The sequence below is a fragment of the Scardinius erythrophthalmus genome (genome assembly GCF_964197995.2).
Source record: "Scardinius erythrophthalmus genome assembly, chromosome: 9".
Lineage (NCBI taxonomy): Eukaryota > Metazoa > Chordata > Actinopteri > Cypriniformes > Leuciscidae > Scardinius > Scardinius erythrophthalmus.
The window spans coordinates 44,463,581-44,485,219 of record NC_138229.1 but is presented as its reverse complement, the minus strand read 5'-3'; the positions used below and the strand labels follow the sequence as shown (position 1 = coordinate 44,485,219).

At 37.9% G+C, this 21,639-nt stretch overlaps 1 protein-coding gene and 1 long non-coding RNA gene across 2 annotated transcripts in view; both read right to left on the bottom strand.

Moving 5' to 3' along the window:
• The window catches only part of LOC308695899, a 670,325-nt gene that overhangs the window by 569,338 nt on the left and 79,348 nt on the right, over positions 1-21,639 (bottom strand). The gene's annotated exons all lie outside the window — the stretch shown is intronic.
• Positions 11,583-21,639, bottom strand: part of LOC308695875 (NACHT, LRR and PYD domains-containing protein 3-like) — a 49,320-nt gene continuing 39,263 nt past the window's right edge. The window contains exons 13-16 of the mRNA XM_081374135.1: positions 19,821-19,994; positions 15,566-15,739; positions 13,222-13,383; positions 11,583-12,412 (exon numbers count right to left, since the gene is read on the bottom strand). Coding sequence (XP_081230261.1) covers positions 12,397-12,412; positions 13,222-13,383; positions 15,566-15,739; positions 19,821-19,994 — 526 coding nt within the window. The 3' untranslated portion in view covers positions 11,583-12,396. The remainder of the gene's footprint in view (positions 12,413-13,221; positions 13,384-15,565; positions 15,740-19,820; positions 19,995-21,639) is intronic.

Sequence of the window (21,639 nt, the reverse complement as noted above, 5' to 3'; positions counted from 1 at the left end):
CTGAGAGGGTTGAGGTCTGTTGTTCTTTATATCTTTCAATGCAGGTTTATATTGTTTCAACAATTATATATTTCTGATAATATTTGTGGAGAACATTACACTGTTTTAATTCAGAATCCTAACCATACATTGTACTAATTAAAAGTAATTTATTAAATCAAGTAAAATAAAAAAATAACACAAAAGGCCAATGAATCTGTACCAGAAGTGATAGTGCAATGTAGCAGCTAAAGAATAATCCTCCACCAAATTGCCAGTAATCATCTGGATCCTTTGCGAATCTTAAGGGGGGAAAGAAGAAATTGTTCTATGAAAAGTCCATAAAAAGCAGGGTTTTTTTTTTTTTTTTTTTTTTACCATTCTTTTAAACAATCTTAAAAATTTATTTAAATTGTAAAAACGTTTGCCATTATAACATTCACACAACATGAACTGAGTTGTCATCTTTGAGACTGTTAGTATTAGCCTACATAATTAAAAATGTAAACATACACTTAAAGCATGGCAATCCCATCAGAAATGTGTATCATAGCAAGGGAAGCACACACAAAAAAGCCAAATGGTACCAGGGTACCCCCAGGATCCTCCAAATGAAATTCAAGGCTTTTTAAGACCTTTTTAATACCATTTTAAATGAAATTCAATGCCAACTTCGTACCCATTCTGACAGAAGTATGAGGGGAAAATGTCAAATCTGTATAAATTTTGAACCCTAGAAAATAAGTATGTACAAGTAGGCAACTTGAATTAAATAAAACATTTTATTTTAATTATCAGTTATATTTAATACATACGCAACAGCGTAACACATTTGATTTGTAATAAACAAATAGATTTGAACTTGACAAACACTACAGCTACAGCCTTCTACACTACAGCCTTCGCAGCTCTGCTGCCTTGGTTGCAATTTTTTCACCCAGGCTCTCAAGTTCTGTCAACTTCTGCTTGTAGCTTCTTCTCAACGCGTTTGACTTGGCAATTAGCTCTGCCATTTTGCTGCCTTGTTTGCCCTCAGCCTCTTCTGCCATCTTGTCTGCATCCCTCCTCAGATGCTCCGCAACTTCCTGGATGGTCTGTCTTGTCTTTTTTAGCTGCTCCAACTCCTCTTCAATCATTATTCTTCTTTGACTATGTGCTTGAGATTCTTTTTTCTTTCGTTCACTTTCAAGATGCATCCTGTACCTCACCCTTGCTGATGTGACTGAAGACAGGAGCTCTGGTGTGAGGGGCACCTTGGTAACACCCCCATGCATGGACACATAATCGCACACAACTCTTTGTGCAATGACAGTGTCCTCTTGGATATTACAAGTTTCTACTTGTTTATTGATAGAGAAGCCCCTCTCCACCGTAGCCTGCCCATGGGAGAGGAGCAGAAGGTTTCTGATGAAAGCCCAGAGCTGTGGGTAGGGCTGACTTATATAAGGATGGAGAAACACATCCAGCCTCTTCTCGAGGGGCTTGAAAGACAGGAACTTCTCATTCCTCACCTCCAGGGACAACAATTGTGAAAATTGCTGAATGATCAGATCACCTAAAGAAAGAGTGAAAGAAAAAGCACTCACATCAAATGTACGCGTGTTTCTTTTGTAAATTGTATGCCTAACTTCAGGACTTAATCTTATGTACCTGTAGCAACCCCATCTTACTGCTTGTCTTGAAGAAACCTTTTGACTAGACACTTCATCTGGCCCTGACACAATTCTGGATTTGAATACATCACAGCTGGGTTAAGACAAGTCATTTGCCTTACAGTTGGGAATTTCAAAGGGCTCTTCTCTTGAATCTTCTTCACAATTTTGGACAGACCCTCCATGCATTCCTTTCTGAACTGGAGGACAGAAAGCTCCTCAGTGGATCTACTCTGCTGCTGACGTTCCTAAGGATGAATGGGGACTAAATTAAGTAAATAGCTTCCTCTCCCTCCTCTTTCCTTCTATCCAGTGAGGGGCTGAGTAGACGGGTCTAACAACAGGGACATCAGGAACAGCCTGGTCACACATTATGTATTTCCTAAATACCTTTATTGCAGCCTCAGCTCCAATGCCAATATCAACAGCTCTTAGATGAACCCTGGACTGCATGTCACTAACATCAAGCCGGACCAAATGCTGAGGTGTGGCATCATTGAGAAGTTCTTGTTTGATGAATCGCCTCAGCAAACTCTATGAAAAGACAAAAATATACATATTTGAGAATACAAAATATTTTACAATACAAAATAAGCACTCTGACTTTACAATGTTTCTTTTCTTCAGTATTATTAAATGAGCCTAATTTATCTGACTATTCAAAATATTTGCATTTTCAATTAATTCAGTCTTAGCGTAACTGTGAACGAGAGAAGATTTTAAAATCACTATGACAATAAAATGAGAAGATTCACCTCACCTTCAGCAGTTCAGCCAAGTCATTACCAATGAAAGGCAGCACAGGCTCATCAGTCTGGTATCTGGTGAGGAAAGGTGTTACACTTCGACACACTGCCATGAAAAAGTGAAGCTTTGCCAGAATGAGAGGGTCTTTGGTTGCCGCCGCAATGGTATCATAGGAGGACGTCCCAGGGTTAGGAAGCTTTTTGGTGCTAACAGCCTCAACATACTTCATCATGTCTGGCCAGATGACAAGGGCCCTCTCCGCCACAGGGAGGTTCTCGACCCAGCGATGACCACAAAAAGGCAAAGCGAAGATTTTGGACTTTGTGAGATTACAGAAATCCTCCCTTCTTGCTGGCACATTGTGAAAAATTGTATGCAGAGCTCTTAGGAACTTCTCCATATGCCAGTCGGTGAATCCACATTTGACAGCATTATGGAGAGTATGCAGGCCACAACTCCCCACCACTGCCAGCTGAGCACCCCCAAAATGCTCTGCATGCTCCTGCTGCAGCATCTCAAAAAAACGCCAATTAACATTGGGTCCATCCATAGACACAGAGACCATCTTCCTCAAGTCAAGGTCACATACACACTCCTAAAAAACATGAAAAGCAATTTTTAAACAAAGACATTATATAGCCTACATAATAGTTAGTGTGATGGAGGTTGGGGCCTCAGGGGTTAAATGGTTCTGTCTGAGTGGTGAGATACAGGTTCAGACATGCAAACCCACAACTGGTGAAAATGGTGACATGTTTACGAAGTAATTTGTTGTAGGGGGGTCTGGGGAATTATCCCCCATGAGACAATTTTTATGATTTAAACATGTAAATGAAGCATTCTGGTGCATTCTGACAAGAAAACATTTTGCTTCAAGACATTTCCTTCAAGTAAAAAAATAAACAATAAAAACAATAATTAAAACAATTTGATATATTAATTAAGTTGGGGCCTATCAGGTACAGTACATAAACAAGAAAAAAATCTCTCACTCACTTTCAAGTAAACCATAAGGAACCCCAGATGGTACATCATTCTAATATTAAAGGTTAAAAATTATTTATTTGTAAGCTACTTCCATTTAAATCACACATAAGGAAGTTTTTATAATGTTACAATACATTTTTAATGACATAATATGTTTCTACTTTTTAAATAATGTCTGTCATAAATAAATCAAATTTATTTTGAAGCAATATTCTCATCAGACTTTACATACTTAAATATGCATAATTATGATTTTTAAACCAGGGCGTTATTTACTTTTATAAGGACAGTTTTTAAACCTTACTATATATATGCACTCTCTTTCCTGTCAAATTCATACATTTGATCAAATTCAGTTTTAATAATAAGGCTGCCGTTATCAATCAAATTAAGTAATTTACACTGCAAAATTGCAACTGTAATAAATATTTTTATGAGACTGATGTTTAAACAAATAATATTTAAAAAACTATGATGCCTTTAACCAATAAACCAATAGGTGGCAGCAAGTGACCGTCTTAATAAATGATTCATTGAGTCATTCATTAAACAGGAAGTGAGGTGATGCTGTTGTCACTGTTTACATCCATACAAATGGTCTATTCAAATACAAGAGTTTATGGGAATTAGTAAATTGTAAAATAAAGTAAAAATCCATAAAAATATAAATATAGACAATTCTTCCTTTTAAACAACTCTTTAATGATTATCTAAACTTAACATTTATTGTTAATCTGGTACAGGTTTAAATGTGTATTAAAAGTAGATAATCTACAGATAACTCATAATAGCGCCACTCGGTGGTGGTTTGGGGTAAGACACAATGGGGACGTCCCCACCAGAATAGAAAAGCCTGACAAATATTAACCTTTCTAAAATTAAGAATTTCTGATAATAAAGTTGATTTTTGAGATTCAAAATTTTCCCCAGACACTTCTGATTAAAAATTATGGCTTTATTGTATTTAGAAATTGCTGTACCCACGTGCAACCTTCTAGTCAGGACTCAGGAGTCCCTACAACGTAGCAAAAACAAGTATGTGTGTGTGAGAGAGTGTCTGAGTGTGTGTGTGTGTGTGTGTGTGTGTGTGTGTGTGTGTGTGTGTGTGTGTGTGTGTGTGTGTGTGTGTGTGTGTGTGTGTGTGTGTGTGTGTAAGAGAGTGTCTGAGTGTGTGTGTGTGTGTAATGTGTTTGTAAACATTTTAAGGAACACTGCATATAAATTTTCCGTGACCAATCCAACTAATCTAAAGTGAGGACTATTTACTCCTAATAAACAATTAACAGTACCTTCAGTACGAGCTAATTAAACAATAATAATTGTGTTAATTACAGAGACAATGAATGAAGAATTCACTATTTGTAAACAGCCTAATATATTAACAATGTAGAGACTACAATACATTAACTACGAATGAACTATAAACTAATAGTTTGTTAAAGGAGTCATGACCTGTAATTTTCACTTTTCCACGAGAATCAATGTATGTTATGATTGCCTAACGATTATACACTGGCCGGGAAGCCGATATTTAAAAGTGAAGCGTTTGTTTACCCCTGGGTTCGTAAACCAGGGCGCGTGCACGCGCACTCAAATACGAGATTTTAATTTCTGCCCCGACTTGACGTCAAGACGGGGCAGGATATACCATATATGGACACCGCAGACCTATGCTGCAGGAAACCCGCCCTGCCCCTCTCCCCCTCATATTCAGTCGCGAAATATGCAGAAACGTAGTGCACACGCGAGTTGCTCTGTTGTTGACTGCCAGAATCAACATGTAAATGTGTTTTCTCTCTCAAGAACGGACCAAGCTGTCAGGGACCAGTGGATTAAATTCATTTTTAATGACGCGGTTCCTACAACCCTTCCCACTGGCTTAACGTTAGGTGTCTGTGCTAATCATTTTACGCCGGAATCGTTCACAAATTTGGGGCAATATCAGGCGAAGTTGGCATCGAAGCTCCGTTTGGAAAAAGGGGCCATTCCAACAATCAGAGACTTGCCTGCAATTGAAACGGTAAGACTGTGTTTTTATTGCTCTACTGTGTGTAACAAACAGCAGCTAACTGCTAATGCGGCTATTGTATGTAACGTTAGCTTTGAGGTAAACACGGGGAATGGCTGCTACTTTGCAAACAACAAATGACTGAGATTGCAGTTACATTTAAAGTTACGCTAACTGAGCATGGCAGTCATAGTAATGAGAAATCAGAAAAAACTTGCGCCATGATGTCATTTTGTAATGATATGCTGAAGCGTTACCTGCGGGGTCAACCCCCCTCCTTCCTGCCACCAATCAACGCGCCCCTCATTTGCATTATTAAAATGACCGTCCACGACAGCCAAAATATCGCGAGACAATAATGCCTTTAGAAATAAGGGTCAGAGGAGCTCTGTGTTTATTTTTTTTCCACTTTTCTTTTTTAGAAGGGCCTGAAAGACTATAATAGAGCGTGGGTATCCAAGGTAATACTAGGTTATGACTCCTTTAATGATTTACCATAGAAGTACCATATCACTGTATACTCACTATAAAGTATTTCCCAGTCTTCTAAAGCTTTTAACACTAGAAATGCCCACCTTCAGCATCCCATAATCTCTCCAACAGAAGACCACTCGGTTTCATTCGCTCGTCTATTGCTTCCTGTCTCCGCCCATCTGATCTCAGACAGCCCATCCATGATGTCTGCTGATAGTGTAGAGTAGCGGAGGACAGCAGGAAGAGCTTCTGGATGTTGCTGGATCTTCTGGAGGACTCCAAGTGTTTTCAGTCCATCTCTAAACCTAACAGAGAAGATAATCCAACACTCCATTATTAAACAGTGTTCCTGTCACGTTTATCTTCAGGTAGTGTCACATTCATGTACTTTTAGTTTGGCATTGTTGGGGAAGCAGACACACTCTGTCAGTGTAAATCTAGACGCATCGGGGGGTTTCTGTTTTAGCTGAGGATGGTGTTGTTTAAGTGGCGCCAAATTAAGTAACTAATCGTTTTTTACAACAGAAATTATTCAATAAAAAACTTACTAAAGCTTTTCTTCTAAAGCAAAATGAATTTCCTATTATGACTGTGAAGCTGCTTTGAAGCGATCTGTGTTGTGAAAAGCGCTTTATAAATGAAGGTGACTTGACTTGCCAGTAACATGTGTCCTTTGTTTGATTTTCCCGCCACTCATCAGTCACCATAGACACTAATCCTCCACCACAGCTGCTCATCATTTACTTACTTTTGTCTGTGCATTTAGTTTCTCTGTTTTCAGTCTTTAGTGTTGGTCGATGTTTGCATGTTCACCCAATGTTTTAACAATTACTGTTACCGCACTGTTACACCCCCTGTCTGTTCTTGTGTTTATTGTTATTAAAACCACTTCGTATTGGATCCCCTCTACCCTCGTCTTCATCATCTTATGACAGTCACTTAAACCCTTATTGCTTTTTTATTACAATCGCTACTACCGAGGTAGACCTAAAAGAGTAGCTAAAATAATGAACTTGCAAAAACACATGTAAACCTATTTGACCACTAGACTAGCACAGTATTCACTGAGACCAGGTGTACCTTTCAAAGGGACCACGGACATGGTGAACTACTAGAAACATTAGAATATCCTCCAGTAACAGATTCTTGTCCATCAAACTTGTAAGACGTCTTAGGCAGCCAGCATGAGACAAGTAATCTGTCAAAGGCTCAGTAGACGTCTGAAGCTCCTCCACTGTTCTGGATTCACAAATCTGGCTCTAACAACAGACAAAACAATAGATAGATAGATAGATAGATAGATAGATAGATAGATAGATAGATAGATAGATAGATAGATAGATAGATAGATAGATAGATAGATAGATAGATAGATAGATAGATAGATAGATAGATAGAATTTTTGTTTTGTTTGTTTAAAAAATAAATACATAATATATATAAATATATATGCTGCTGAAAAGAGTTTCAGAGAGGAAACATGGTGCTGGTCCTCTATTATAATAATGTGGCCCAAAATAAATAATATAAAATGAATTCAGCACATTCATTATTACTATCATTTCAACTGACTGCAATTATATATACCAAAGGAATCAAGGGCCAAGTTCAAGTGTCCCTCCAGCATTTCAGAGTGAGATAGTGCTTCCATAAGCAGCCGTAGAAATTCTCCAAGATCTACAGCCTCTTCGGTTGTTCCCTTGTCATCAGAGAACTTAATGCACATTGTGTGGTTTGGGTGTATGACGTTCTTCGAAAGCCTCGAATAGCTCCATCAAGCACTGCTGCACGATTGATGCTGAATCTGCAAATGCCTGTGCTTTTGATCTTTTCACCAAGTTCTTATAAGATTTCACTTATGGAGGAATCTTCTTTGGGGCGTCTAAAATGACAATAACAGAAAATAAATCTTTCAGAATATGTTTAGATGGACAGCTATAATCCAACTATTCATCTGATTAGACGGCTATTATCAAGAATGTAAACAAATGTTCATGAACCCAAAGGCAATACTTACAAGTAAAAATATCCAACCCAGATACCATCAACTTTTCCCATTTTAGTTGCAGTACATACAACATGCATTTAGCTTATTACATAAGGTTAATTCAGTGCCATTTAGTTGAATCAGCTTAACATTCCTTATTTTGTCCAAAACTATTGTTCAATTATCCTAAAATTAATATCAAACAAAAATTAAAACAAATAATCCAATTGTTTAACCCTTTAGAACCTGAAGGTAAAATAGGTGTTTTTCACATATTTAGATTTTTTGACTGTAAAATTCTAAAACAATGTGCTATCTTCATGTGCAAGGTCTCATATTTTTCAGAAAAAGATTAGCTTTAAACAAATTACAGTTATTGATAATTATTACAACTGTTATCTATTAAGAAAACCTTTTACAAAATCTTTACTCCATAAAGACTCTTAATGTTAGGCATTTGCTAGAAGACGGATTTGTTACATCCAATGCATGCCTGAAGTAGTTGTTTGTATTATTATTAAAACCACTTTAATTGTTGTTAGCACGTCCTCACCCCAAGCACATGGTCTACACTTCACCACACTGGTAACCTCCAAAAACATTATCATATCAGAATCTATTTTAACTATAAACATAAAAGAACATTAAACATTAACAAGTCACCATTTTTTTATCATGATGAAAAAACACATAAAATGATATTTTATTTCAAAATGTACACTCTCCATCCAGTCCTGTGCAAAGCATGATGGGAAGGGGAAATCCTCTTCCTAGTTTTCTATATTGCTATTTTAACACAACTAAACTCATTTATGTAATCTCAACTCAAATGGATTAAGTAAAATGGTTGATAATAATCGTAAATAAATTTACTTAAGTAAACTGAACAAGCATCAAATGTTATTTTGGTCTACTTACAGTTTTTTTTTCAATCGCTAACAAGCGCTTACCCATACTTCAGATACTTTTTCTAAACTCTTAACACAGACTCACACCTACAAAACACAATTGGCCAAATGGATAATTTTCTTCTCAAAAACACATTTTGTTAAATATATACTAACTCTTCATTTCAAAATAGAACACATGTTTATCTGGCACACACTAACTTTACCAAAACACTGGGAATCTGACTCAAAATGAAATTATTCTGTCAAAGAATAACACTTGTTTTCACTTTACAAGGTACATGCAGTCAATCAAAGTACACCAGGTTTCAAAATACTGGCTATTTTTGACATTACAAAAACTGCATAGACTTTTATGTTTCAGTTTTTACAGGTATTTGCATGGAAAACATGCAATCCACCGTTTTTACACTAAATTTCTTGGTTGGGAACTGTATGTCCACATGTACAGTAATGTTCACATTCAAAAGCAATCCAGTAAAAAGCAAATATTTTTTTCCCTTTACTGTTTACTACAGGAGGTACAGTAGAAACACGGTATGATAGAACAGAAAAAGTTTTACAGTATTGCTTTCAGTCAACAAAATATCCATGAAACACACAAGAGCATTCTGAACAAAAAAAAACAACAACAGCAAAAAGCCCAGATAAAAAGGGGCGGAACTAAAAAAAACACAAAATTACTGTATCTAATCTCTGAGATCTTCAAGGTTAGGCCACATGTTTTCATCAACATCACATCTGATATTATCCAAGGCGATGCACCTGGAATAAAACCGCCTGGTATGTCGGATCCACCCTTGGCAATCATGAACTGTGATGTCCCTGCAGCCAGCATCCATGGCTTCAAGGAGGGACATCTGGTCATGTGGCTGATGGTCATAAACCTTCCACCTCCATGCAGAAAAGAACTCCTCTATGGGGTCTATTACTGTATGACCTTATTGACATGTCAAGTGAGAATAGAAACAATCCATGTAAAATGCAATACTTACCTGTTGGTTTGTTGAAAGATACGTATAATGGAGGAAACCGTTGACCGCCTCAAATTGGGCTGCACTCTTTCACCAGCCTCTCTTACACCTCTACCTTGCCCTCTACTTGGGCCTGCTCTTCTCCCTGGCCCTGCTCCTCTCACTGCTCCTGCACCTCTCACTGGGCCTGCTCTTCTCCCTGGGCCTCTTGCTCTTCCTCGTCCAGACATTACAGTGTTTGTCTTTTTCTGCTTTTGTTTCCAAAAACATCACTCCTCAAAGTCCTCCTTTTACTGTATAAGTGTCAATGTAATAGAAAAAAATAACCCCTGCCACTGAGTCTAAGCCAGACTGGCCCAATTTACCCAACATAAATCAGCTGTGTGTCAATTATTCAACTGTTTGTTTATTATCAGCTGAGATATATTGTTTTTGAACTGATATCATTGCAGAAGCAGAGGTTTTTATACTGTATCTAAGGTTTGGAATATTGTTTTTGATATTGTGGGATGTTGTGTGTTAACATTCGTAAATACTACAAAAACAATCCATAATTTTGTTGGGAGGTAGGCTATAGCTTGTCTGTTAAGAAAATGTAAGCATTGTGGAAATGTGTTCACTGACTGCATATTGTGTGAAAACGACATGAAATGTGTGAATGGTATGGCCACAAAAGACCGATGCTGTGCTAATTGTGTTTAGAGTTTTGAAAATGTGACAACTGATTGGACAAACGCTTGTTAGCGACTGAAAAAAACTGTAACTGAAACATGTTCTTTCAACATGAAAATATTGAGTTAAGCCAAACGCACCTGTTTCAAGTCAGTTTGCATTGTGTTTTGAATGAGAAAGCTAATACAATGGTGTTAAATTAAGTTCTTTTTTAAAAATAAACTGAACAATATCGTAAAATAATATTTTGAGTGAATTCTCTCTGGTGACATGCAGGACTTGTTGCTACTTCTGTCGCATCGTGACTGTAATTTACAGTTATTTATGGCTTCCTGATGACAACCCCCCCGTACACAACAGGGGGACGAGGGCGGACCCCAATCGCTGTCCTGATAAACTCAGAGCTCAGCCTCAGTTATCGCACGCATAACTCGGCTGTGTAAAGATGCCTTCATAATATTTATTTCATTATCGATCAGTAGTCACAAAATATCACCGATCTGATCGCAATTTGATGACGTAAAACTGTAAAAGGTCGCTGCTAACGCACATGTAAACGCTATACAGATGAGGCTTTCACATAAACGGAAAAGATAACGATAACTATTCATTATTTAAGGCTATTTCTATTCGTTAGGATACTGATATATTAACTGTTGTTGTCAAGTAAGCTTCACTGCTAATGTTCTCCCGCTGTGAGCTTGTGAGCTCCTCTAAACTGTCCGGGTGCCGCTGCTCTCGCTGTCGACTGCTGACGCCTCTGTTCACACAATATCACGTTATTAACAATCCTTTATACAATCACAGTCCTTTGTGGATCCTCCTGATCTGCTCGTTCATCTTTCATCTTGATCCCTCAGCCGGACTGAGTGTCAGAAGAGCTGCTGTGTGACTGGAGTTAACAGAGAAACTGAGAAAACACCAGTAAAACAAACCATTATCAGTTTAAACTAAAGCTTGGACTCGATATAGTGTTCCTTACAACTTACCAGAGATCCAGTGATCATGGATATTGACATGCAGCAGGAATCGTGTTTCTGACATTTATATGAGCCTGATTTCAACACCGGGAAAATACATAAAGCAAATTTGCCTGTGAACGCTTTATATAAATACAATATATAGGTCTAAATCCATGTGATCACTTATATCAATGTTATATATATCATCATATCATCCAGCCCTAAAACTTGTACAGTTTTTGTCAGTGTTTATTTAAAAACATCAAATTATGCAGAATATAACGACAGTAAATATTTAATTGATGAGTTGTCAATACAATATAAAACAATACAATATATGGTATGATTTTACCTAAAAATTCAACATATTGAGAGATAATGGTAACTGCAAATCTACATTTGTATTTACACAATATCTAATTTCTCTCTCTCTCTCTCTCTCTCTCTCTCTCTCTCTCTCTCTCTCTCTCTCTCTCTCTCTCTCTCTCTCTCTCTCTCTCTCTCTCTCTCGAGTACTGAGAATGAATGATAAAACAGGCAGTAATTGCTGTGTTAGCTGTTTAAGCGTGGGGGAAACTGTTTTTGTGCCTAGATGTTCCAGTGCTCACAGAAGAGCAAACAGGTCGTGTCCGGGGTGAGATGGTCTGTGATGATGTTCCTGCCCGTTTCTTTACTCTGGAGATGTACAAGTCCTGAAGGTTGGGCAGATGCACACCAATGATCCTTTCAGCCGTCCTAACAGTCCATTACAGTCTTCTTCTGTCTGATTTTTACTGGCTGACCCAAACCAGACCGTTATAGAAGAGCACAGAACACACTCCATAACACCTGAGTGAAACTGAGTCATCTGCGCCTGTGGCAGGTTGAACTCTTTCAGGTGATGAAGAAAGCACAACCTCTGCTGGGCCTTTTCTGCAATAGAGCAAATATGATTGTCCCCCTTCAGGAGCTGAGAGATGTAGAGACCAGGACCCTGAATGCCTCCACAGTGCTGTTCATGATGGTGAGTGGGAATAATGCTGGGGTGTTTCTCCTGAAGTCCACCATCATCTCGTCTCCATCCTGGATGAGGCAGATGAGAAAACAATCAGTGTTCAGTATTGGAACAAAATGCAAATTATTATATTTCAATTACTGTTTTTTTTTGTAAAAAAAAAATTGAATTCAGAATTCAGATTAATTACTGACTTTACATGATTGCATATATATTTGTGTTTCAAATATAATAGATGTAAAGCATGAATCATGTTCATATGTGTGTGTGTGTGTGTGTGTGTGTGTGTCGGTGCGACTCCTCTTGAGTCTCTGTAAAAGAGAAACTAATGAGTGTACGGCGTATGGAATAAACCACAGGGAGCAAATACAAATGTTATTTTGAGTTAAAACACAAACTTTTAGTTAAAGCCGTTTGTCCTCTAGTTTAAACATGTTTGTAGGCTCTTAGTGAATAACTGAGAGTAAAGTAAGTGTAAAGTAGTGTGACGTGTTGCTTGTCACAGTAAAAACACACTAGAGACAGAGACATTTCTCATGTGAGCTGGACGCTGAGAGCTGAAGCTGGAGCTGCACTGATTTTAGCAGGAGTGCAGCGTTTACTACAATCTGACCAAGTCTGTTTTCACACTGAAATGATTCACTTCTACTGACACAGTTCATAAAGCAGGTGTTGATGTATAAAGCTGTGACAGTGAGCTTTTCTTCTCTTTCCTCCTTTGTGTTAAACATTTCAATAACTTCACATTTTGTTCTCACACAAACCCTTTGTTGCAATAAAGCTTAATGATAATTTCCTTTCACGAATGTTTGAAAGGTTTGTTCACATATCAGAGGTAAATGAAGATCTCTTTAATATCTCAGTGATGTTTCCTCACCTCAGGACACAGTTTGAGTCTCGTAGCTCGTCTCTGAGTCGCTGCTGTGAGTCTCCTATCATATTGAGACTCAGATCGAGCTCTTTTAGAAACTGCAGTGCTTTTGAGTTAGTCAAAGACTGAGTTACAGAAGAAACATCTGTAATGCCACAGTAGAGTAGACTAGAAAGACACAAACAGAGGAAGAGAGATTATCTTACAAACAAATCATGAATGAATGTGAAAACTCAGACTCACTGTGAGATATTGAGTATAAAGTGTTTTAGTTTAAAAACCCAGAAAGTGCACTGCTATAAACAATGAAACATAAGTATGGGATCAATTTCCCGCCTAAAGTATTGCAGCCACGGATTAAAAAATAATAAGCGTGAATCAAAAATGTAAAAACATGTAAAAATATATTGCACAAACTGAAAAAAATAATGCAGAATGATCAGAATAGCAAACAACGTGGTCACGGATCAAAATATAATAAGCGTGAATCAAGAAATAACAAGCATGAATAAAAACTTTAAACGCATTAAAAGTTATTTTGCACAAAACTTAAACTTATGGTCATGCTTTCTTAAAAGTATGTTTTCCTTGGTTATATTACTCTGTGCTTTGTGCTCTCTGGCATTTTCTGCTCATATTTTACTCTTTTGTACGCTTGTGCTGTTTTTCTCTTCGCTCTTCTTTCTATGTTCTGCGCTTGGTTTCCCAAAGGTTACAGTTCCGGTTTCATGTAAATTAGGGCGGGCTTAAGTGTCACCATTGGTCCACTAGTTCTAGATTGACAGCTACTCCTCTAGCCAATCAATCGAAGAGGGGAGTTGACGTCACACCAAATGCGACTCCTGGCTATACTGATGCTTACTTAAACAGGGGAAGACGACAGTTTAATTTAACTTTACAAAGACTTTCAAGCAGTAAAGCTATCTGAACTCTGGAAATAAATAATTAAATTCATATTTTTTGAGATACATGAGAATGTTAATATGCACACTGGTAATTGGTGCTAAACAATATTACTTGGCTCATGATGTCAATATGCTAAGACTGCTGTAAGTGAAACATCCTGCAGTTATGAAACGCTACAATTCTTTGCAAAAACTAAGTTAAAAACGGCCATTGTCTGAAGACTTTAGGACTTTGACCTGTCACCGCTACGCATTGCCTACCTTTTATATTAACCTCGCCAAATTTGACAAAAGATTATTGAAAATGATTGTTACAGAGAAGATATACAGAAACCAGTTGGATTTAATATACAGCGATTTATTACATACTTATTGTGTTTATTTACATAGCTACATAATTGCATAGTACTTTAGGATTCATGTTTTAAATATAACGTTAGCTTCAAATTTGAATACAGCAACATCTCCATCAGGGATAGGTAACGTTGTTTCTGGAGTGCCGCTGTCCTGCAGAGTTTAGCGTCAACTCCGATTAAAAACCTCACCTGTCTGTAGTATTAATTATCCTAAAGACGATGATTAGCTGGTTCAGGTGTGTTTGATTAGGGTTGGAGGAGCTAAACTCTGCACCCAGGACCGACATTGCCCATCCTTGTTATTGATTAAATATGAAAGTAAAACGGCCAGTAGGTGGTGGCAAGTTACTGTTTTTACGAGCGAGTTATTCGTTCAAACTTTGCAATTCTTTGATGAAACACCGTAACTTTACTGCTTGAAAGTCTTTGTAAAGTTAAATTAAACTGTCGTCTTCCCCTTTATAATTAAGCATCATCAGCAGCCAGGAGTCGCATTTGGTGTGACGTCAACTCCCCTCTTTGATTGATTGGCTAGAGGAGTAGCTGTCAATCTAGAACTAGTGGACCAATGGTGACACTTAAGCCCGCTCTAATTTACATGAAACTGGAACTGTAACCTTTGGGAAAGCAAGCGCAGAACATAGAAAGAAGAGCGAAGAGAAAAACAGCACAAGCGTACAAAAGAGTAAAATATGAGCAGAAAATGCAAGAGAGCACAAAGCACAGAGTAATATAACCAAGGAAAACATACTTTTTAAGAAAGCATGACCATAAGTTTAAGTTTTGTGCAAAATAACTTTTAATGCGTTTAAAGTTTTTATTCATGCTTGTTATTTCTTGATTCACGCTTATTATATTTTGATCCGTGACCACGTTGTTTGCTATTCTGATCATTCTGCATTATTTTTTTCAGTTTGTGCAATATATTTTTACATGTGTTTTTTTTCATTTTTGATTTATGCTTATTATTTTTTGATCCGTGGCTGCAATACTTTAGGTGGGAATTTGATCCCATACATAAGCCCTGCTGTCTTCAAATAAATAAACTTCAGTCACACTGTAATTGCTGTACAGTATAATGATACTAACTGTAGTTTCTCCAGCTTGAATTGTGGGTTCATCAGTAGATCACTGAGGTTTTTCACTCCAGAGTCTCCTAGTTTATTCTCGCTCAGGTCCAGCTCTCTCAGGTGTGACGGGTTTGATTTCAGAGCTGAAGTCAGGATGAGACTCTGTTCCTCTGTAATTCTGCATCTATTCAGACTGAAGACAGAGAAATAACAATAGTTCACATCTATGATGATCATCTTATTGAAGAGCTACAGCAGCATTTAGTTTCCAATAGTCTGTTCTGAAACCCAGTCACACTAGTTCTGTGTGCTGGAAGACACTGTTTCTTCTCTTTCATTTTAACTATTTATTTGACATCTCTCTTCTTTATTCTCTGTTGAAAAGGCAGATTTCTGCATGAACACAATCAGTACATATCAAATGCTGGAAATTAAACAATTACTAACTAGATAAAAACACATATAAATGTGAGCAATAGGGGAAACCCAGAAAGTGCACTGCTATAAACTATGAAACATAAGCCCTGCTGTCTTCAAATAAATAAACTTCAGTCACACTGTAATTGCTGTACAGTAGTGTTGTCAAAGACCCAGTACTTCGGTACCAAGTCGGTACAATTTTTTTTTTAAACGTCATGGTATGAGGTTTTCTCAAACCCGGTGCTTGAAGCATGTGCATGCCCGAAGCGTGTGCATTTGCGTCCTCTTCATAAAAGCGCTGAGACATGGCGACCGGCGGCGCTGCTGATGCGGCTGTAAATCCACTTGTTGATAAGAAAGGAGGAAAGAGCCACATGGAAATATTTTGGATTAGGCTAATGTCACGTTGCCATAAGGGGCCGTTCACATAGCGCGTTTTTTGCGCGTGCAGATTCATTATTTCAAACGTAGGCGTGCGGCAAGCGCGCTCTTAACAGAAGCGACGCGGCGCGCCTGTGTTCATGGTTGCATAGCAACGACAGACGCCACGGGAGAGCAAGCGCTTGTGGAAAGGAGAAAGCGGTGCGAACTGCGCTCTCCATGATGACGAGGAAGCCGTCATAATGTCATTAATATCAGTCCGTCAGAAAAGCAGTTCTAGGCTTATTCTTGGCTGGATAACTCTTAGCTACAATAAGATACCATTCATCAACATTACTTAATGCTAGGGGTGTAACGATTCGTTTTAACAACGATTCGATCCGTGGTTGTCGATAAGATTCAAGGACGATATTGGTTCATTTAGAACATTCCGATTTAGAACGATTCAGTGACTTGAAATCGATTCAGTGACTTTTTAGCCAAAAATTCTTGTAAGGGAATCAGGTATCAATTAATTATGGATATAAACAAACAAGTAAACAATTAATGTCAAATGCATTCACATTTTATTTGAATAAAGTAGGACTGCACGATTATGACAAATTATAACTGTCGATTATTCCCTTGAATTTGTAATTGTGATTATTAATTACGATTATCACAACATTGAATGATGTTTTGAATAGTTTGGCCATGGGACCCACATTTCCCCATGGTCATCAAGCCGCAACCCACCTTTTTAGGAATTATATAGGCCTATTATAATACATTTGTTTACATAAAAATTGTTGACACACAAGTACTGTCCCCCTTTACTTAACATACAAAAATTGTAAGAATATGTCAAATACTGATAAACAGTAGGCACTGCGAGGTTAAGCTATTAAATAGCAGTCCCAAACTAGTTTTTGTTAATACAATCTTGGTATGAGCCACCACAGTCATATAAAAATATACAAAATAACCAGTAAGTGGCATTCTGTTATGGAAACAAACAACAATTAAGCTACCATGTAGGGCTGAACGATATATCGTTATCGTATCTATATCGAGATATGAACTTTCAAGATATTACTATCAGAAAAGCAACGATATAGACGATATAGATTTCCCCTCTCCGCGCTCGCCCTGCATACAACTCTGGCAGTCACAACAAACATCAGTTTTACGAGTGCCCTTGAATGCACCGCTAAAGCCAGCGCGCACACACTACCAGGGACGTGGGAACTATATTGTGAGAGGGGGGGCGGCGTTTCCATGGTGACGCGTCATTGCTTGTCACGTGACACACCGCAGCAGCAACAGCGCTGAATGAATGATGATCTGCTTTTATGTCATTTTTCCTTTTTTATTCAGAATATTCACAAATGTGTTAGCTATGGCATGAAATATCTGATATTCCGATTGTCAAATACATGCAAGTGGAAGTATATTGTTGTTTAAACACCTTTATAACGATCGCGTTAGTTGAGCTGTATGCGCGATGGGCGCCGCCGTGTTAGTTTGTGCCGCAGACGCAGTTCAGAGAATCGGATCTGTTGGATTTACAACCTCTATGTTTACAACACGTGAATTCATCCACTTCTCCCGAAATACTTAAAAGTAAGTGGCTGGTGAACTGGGAATAGAATAGAGTAAACACTGAAGTTACTTACACAATGTGTATCTGATATGAATAAAACGTGTCGAATTATAATGGAAAGGATTATTATTACCTCTTCCATAGACATCAGTGTGTATTTTACAAACTCTAAATGTATTGTTTTTTTAGTACTTACGTAGTCATATCGTATTGTATCGATATCGAGATATCTGGCATGAAAATCGAGATATGAAATTTTGTCCATATCGTTGAGCCCTACTACCATGGTGATACACAATACTTAGAAAAACTGGTAAATAAACATGGAAACTGCTCCTGATAAATAGCAACACACATGACGTACCAATAACGTAATTTATTGGTATTTTACTTTTATTTCTTAACGTAATAATTTACGACGTTGCATTCTCGTATGTCTTTTGCGCTTTAGTGAAGTGATACAGCGCGCTCCGCCGCATTTGCGCGTGCAATTGAAGAGTGTGCTGAAGGATTAAAATTTAAGAATATGTTTTTAGATCTGCTGATCCTATTTCCCTACATAACATCACCTGAAAAACTAAGGTGAACTATACTGTATTGGGCATTCAAGGTGAACATGAGGGCATCCATTTACTGATTAGATTTAACAGTTTCCTTTGAAGGGGTTTTGTTAGTCTTTGATCTTTCTACTAAGAGTTGAACTATGTGTGAATGTTTACCTAGTCTTAGTTCTCGTGACCATGTGTTGTTTATACAATTTGGGGGGTACCATTATCTCAGTTGGGGGTAATTGCCTCTATTGTCTTTAGATGATTAGATTCAGCAGTCATCTCTAAAGCTGTGTGTAAGTTCAGCACCTTTAAGGACAGCCCACTGAATGGCCTATAAGATACCATGTAAAGTTCCCTCAGTCAGACAATGTTGGAATTTTCTACAGCAACGTACAGCGGAGTTCTCAATAAAGAATAACTTCTGTTGAACGCGATCCCAACTGTCTCCTGGTTTGCTTTGAAGAAAGAAAAAAACTTTACAACAGTGCGTTACTACAGTATAGCGGCAGAGAGGACAGGAAAGTCCGTTTTTCTGAGGTGAGAGACTTTAAGTTTGGGCTGCTTGTTGTCTTTGCGCTGCTGCTGGCGCGTCACGCATGTCGATCACGTCACAGATAGGCAGACTGAATCGAGTAACGTTTATCGCCTTTATCATTAAAAGTGCTAAGAAAAAACATCCATATAAAGTCTGACGTGCTTAAATCCAATGCGTTATTTCCTAGTATTGATACAATCGATTCATTACCTTTTAAAACGATGTTAGATCGATATATGTCGTCCGGAAGGCCAACTTGCCGAGCACAGATCGATGTAGTTGAATCGTAGGAATATAAATCGATACATCGATCTAGTTGATGAATCGTTACACCCCTACTTAATGCGTTATCTAACATCAACACATTGAGTGAACAATATATTTTTACAACATTAATTAATGTTTGTGAATGTTATTTAATACAAACACTTGATTGGTCATGTTTGTTCACTTCATTAATTGTGCATTAAATAATGTTAACAGAAATAATGTTAACTTTTGATTTTAAAAATGTATTTTCATATTAACCCCAAGGAGAATAATTGCGACAGTATAAATATTGTTTATTGTTAGGTCATTTTATCTAATGTTATCTAACAAATGGAATCTTATTGTAAAGTGTTTTTAATACTACAGTTTCCATCTTTGTAACCGTGATATACACTTTAATATATGTAAATTTAATCTAAATGAAGATTTGGTACCGAAATTAGTAGCGAGAACCGTGGATTTTCACTGGTATTGGTACCGAATACTGAAACTGTGGTACCGTGACAACACTAGCGTACAGTATAATGATACTAACTGTAGTTTCTCCAGCTTGAATTGTGGGTTCATCAGTAGATCACTGAGGTTTTTCACTCCAGAGTCTCCTAGTTTATTCCCGCTCAGGTTCAGCTCTCTCAGGTGTGACGGGTTTGATTTCAGAGCTGAAGTCACATCAGAACAACCTTCATCTGTCATATAACAGCGGATTAAACTACATTAGCAGAGAGAGAAGAAGAAAATAAGACAGAAGAAAAGAAAACTCTTTATTCTGTAAAGTCACATCATCTTCATAAGCAAATAAAACAGAGGAAGAGAGATCTTCATCTTTATTTCACCAGATCACAAAATACTAAGTTTGCACAAATACAATGTTAAAGTGTTTTAGTTTAAAGGTGCATTGCGCAACATTTCATGTTAAAAATACCCGTTTTTCTAACCCATACATGCTTAAACAATTGCCTGATGGGCTGAATGAGCCCTTCTCTGATCACTGCGATTGCCTCTATAATCCTGTACAGTAAAATAAATAAGAGGGATTTGGGTCGGAATTTGAGACTGGGCGTGACGTCATGCGCGTTCAGTTGCAGTGTTGCAGTTTCACTTGTCGCCAGAGGGGGCATAGTTCTGCAAAAACTCAGAGACTTGCACAATGCACCTTTAAACTGTTGAAGTGATTTCTAGGCGAGACACTACAGGTGAATAGGGTAAATGTTTGAACTAGGAGATATCAACATGAAACTTTCCCAGTTGATTACCTACATTAAGATGAGAAAAAAATGTATTACAAGTTTTCTGTATTTTAATGTTTAAATATGCAAATTAGGCCATATCTAATTAAATATGAGCTAATTTCTGAGTATTGGATAAAGCCAGGTTTAAAATTATTTTTTTCATTGTGTTCACATATTAGATGGGAAAAAAATTACAGAGGGATTTATGGATATCTACTTTTGTTATCCTGTAAATCAGAATATTCTGTCAATAGTAGTGATCGACCGATATATCGGTCGGCCGATAAATCGGGCCGATATTTGCGGGTTTTACGTGTATCGGCATCGACCGATATGCAGCTGCTGCGTTCGCCGATAGTTTTTTCCCGGCATTATTTACAGACAGGTGTCCGCAGGCAGCTCTGTGTTGCTGGAGACGCTGCAGTTCACGTGCAGCCCATGCACTGCCCCTCCCACACTAACAGAGTGCTGGAAGCCTCTTCAAGACAACGGTAAACTTTAAACTAAACTTTCAAGGCATCTTTTAACTGTTTGACTTAGCTGAAATATTGCCATTCACTTTGAAAGTGGAAACACGTTGCTCTATATGTTCGTGCAACTATAGCAAGTTTGTGGGTCCAAATGGAAAACGCGAATGCCGAATGCCTCATCTATAAAAAAGTTTGAGGCTATCCATATGCATACAGCAGCTGTTACGAACACTGTTCATAGGATTAAATAATGCCGACGTGATTCCGTGATATTTGTGGGAGCTTTATTCAGCGACCACCTGGCTGAGGTTTGGACGTGTGCTCATAAAAGAAGCGACGCGGTTGCGACACGCATGCGATGCAGCACGCTCGTTTGTCCAGGCGCTCCTATGCCGTGGTGAGATGAAAACATCTAAGTTAAACTTTTCAGGATGCCACAAGCGCACGCGGCAGGTCATGTGACAAAAAACAACTGACCTTTCCATGACAACATTGAAAGCTCGGCCGAACAGCTGATCATAGCTGGACAGGGCGGGTTTTTATTTATCATCTCCATAAATATATGTAGTCGTAAAGGGCTAGAAATAAATTAATCCTTACTTCCTCGTCATCATGGAGATCGCAGTTCGTGGTTGCATAGCAACGACAGACGCCA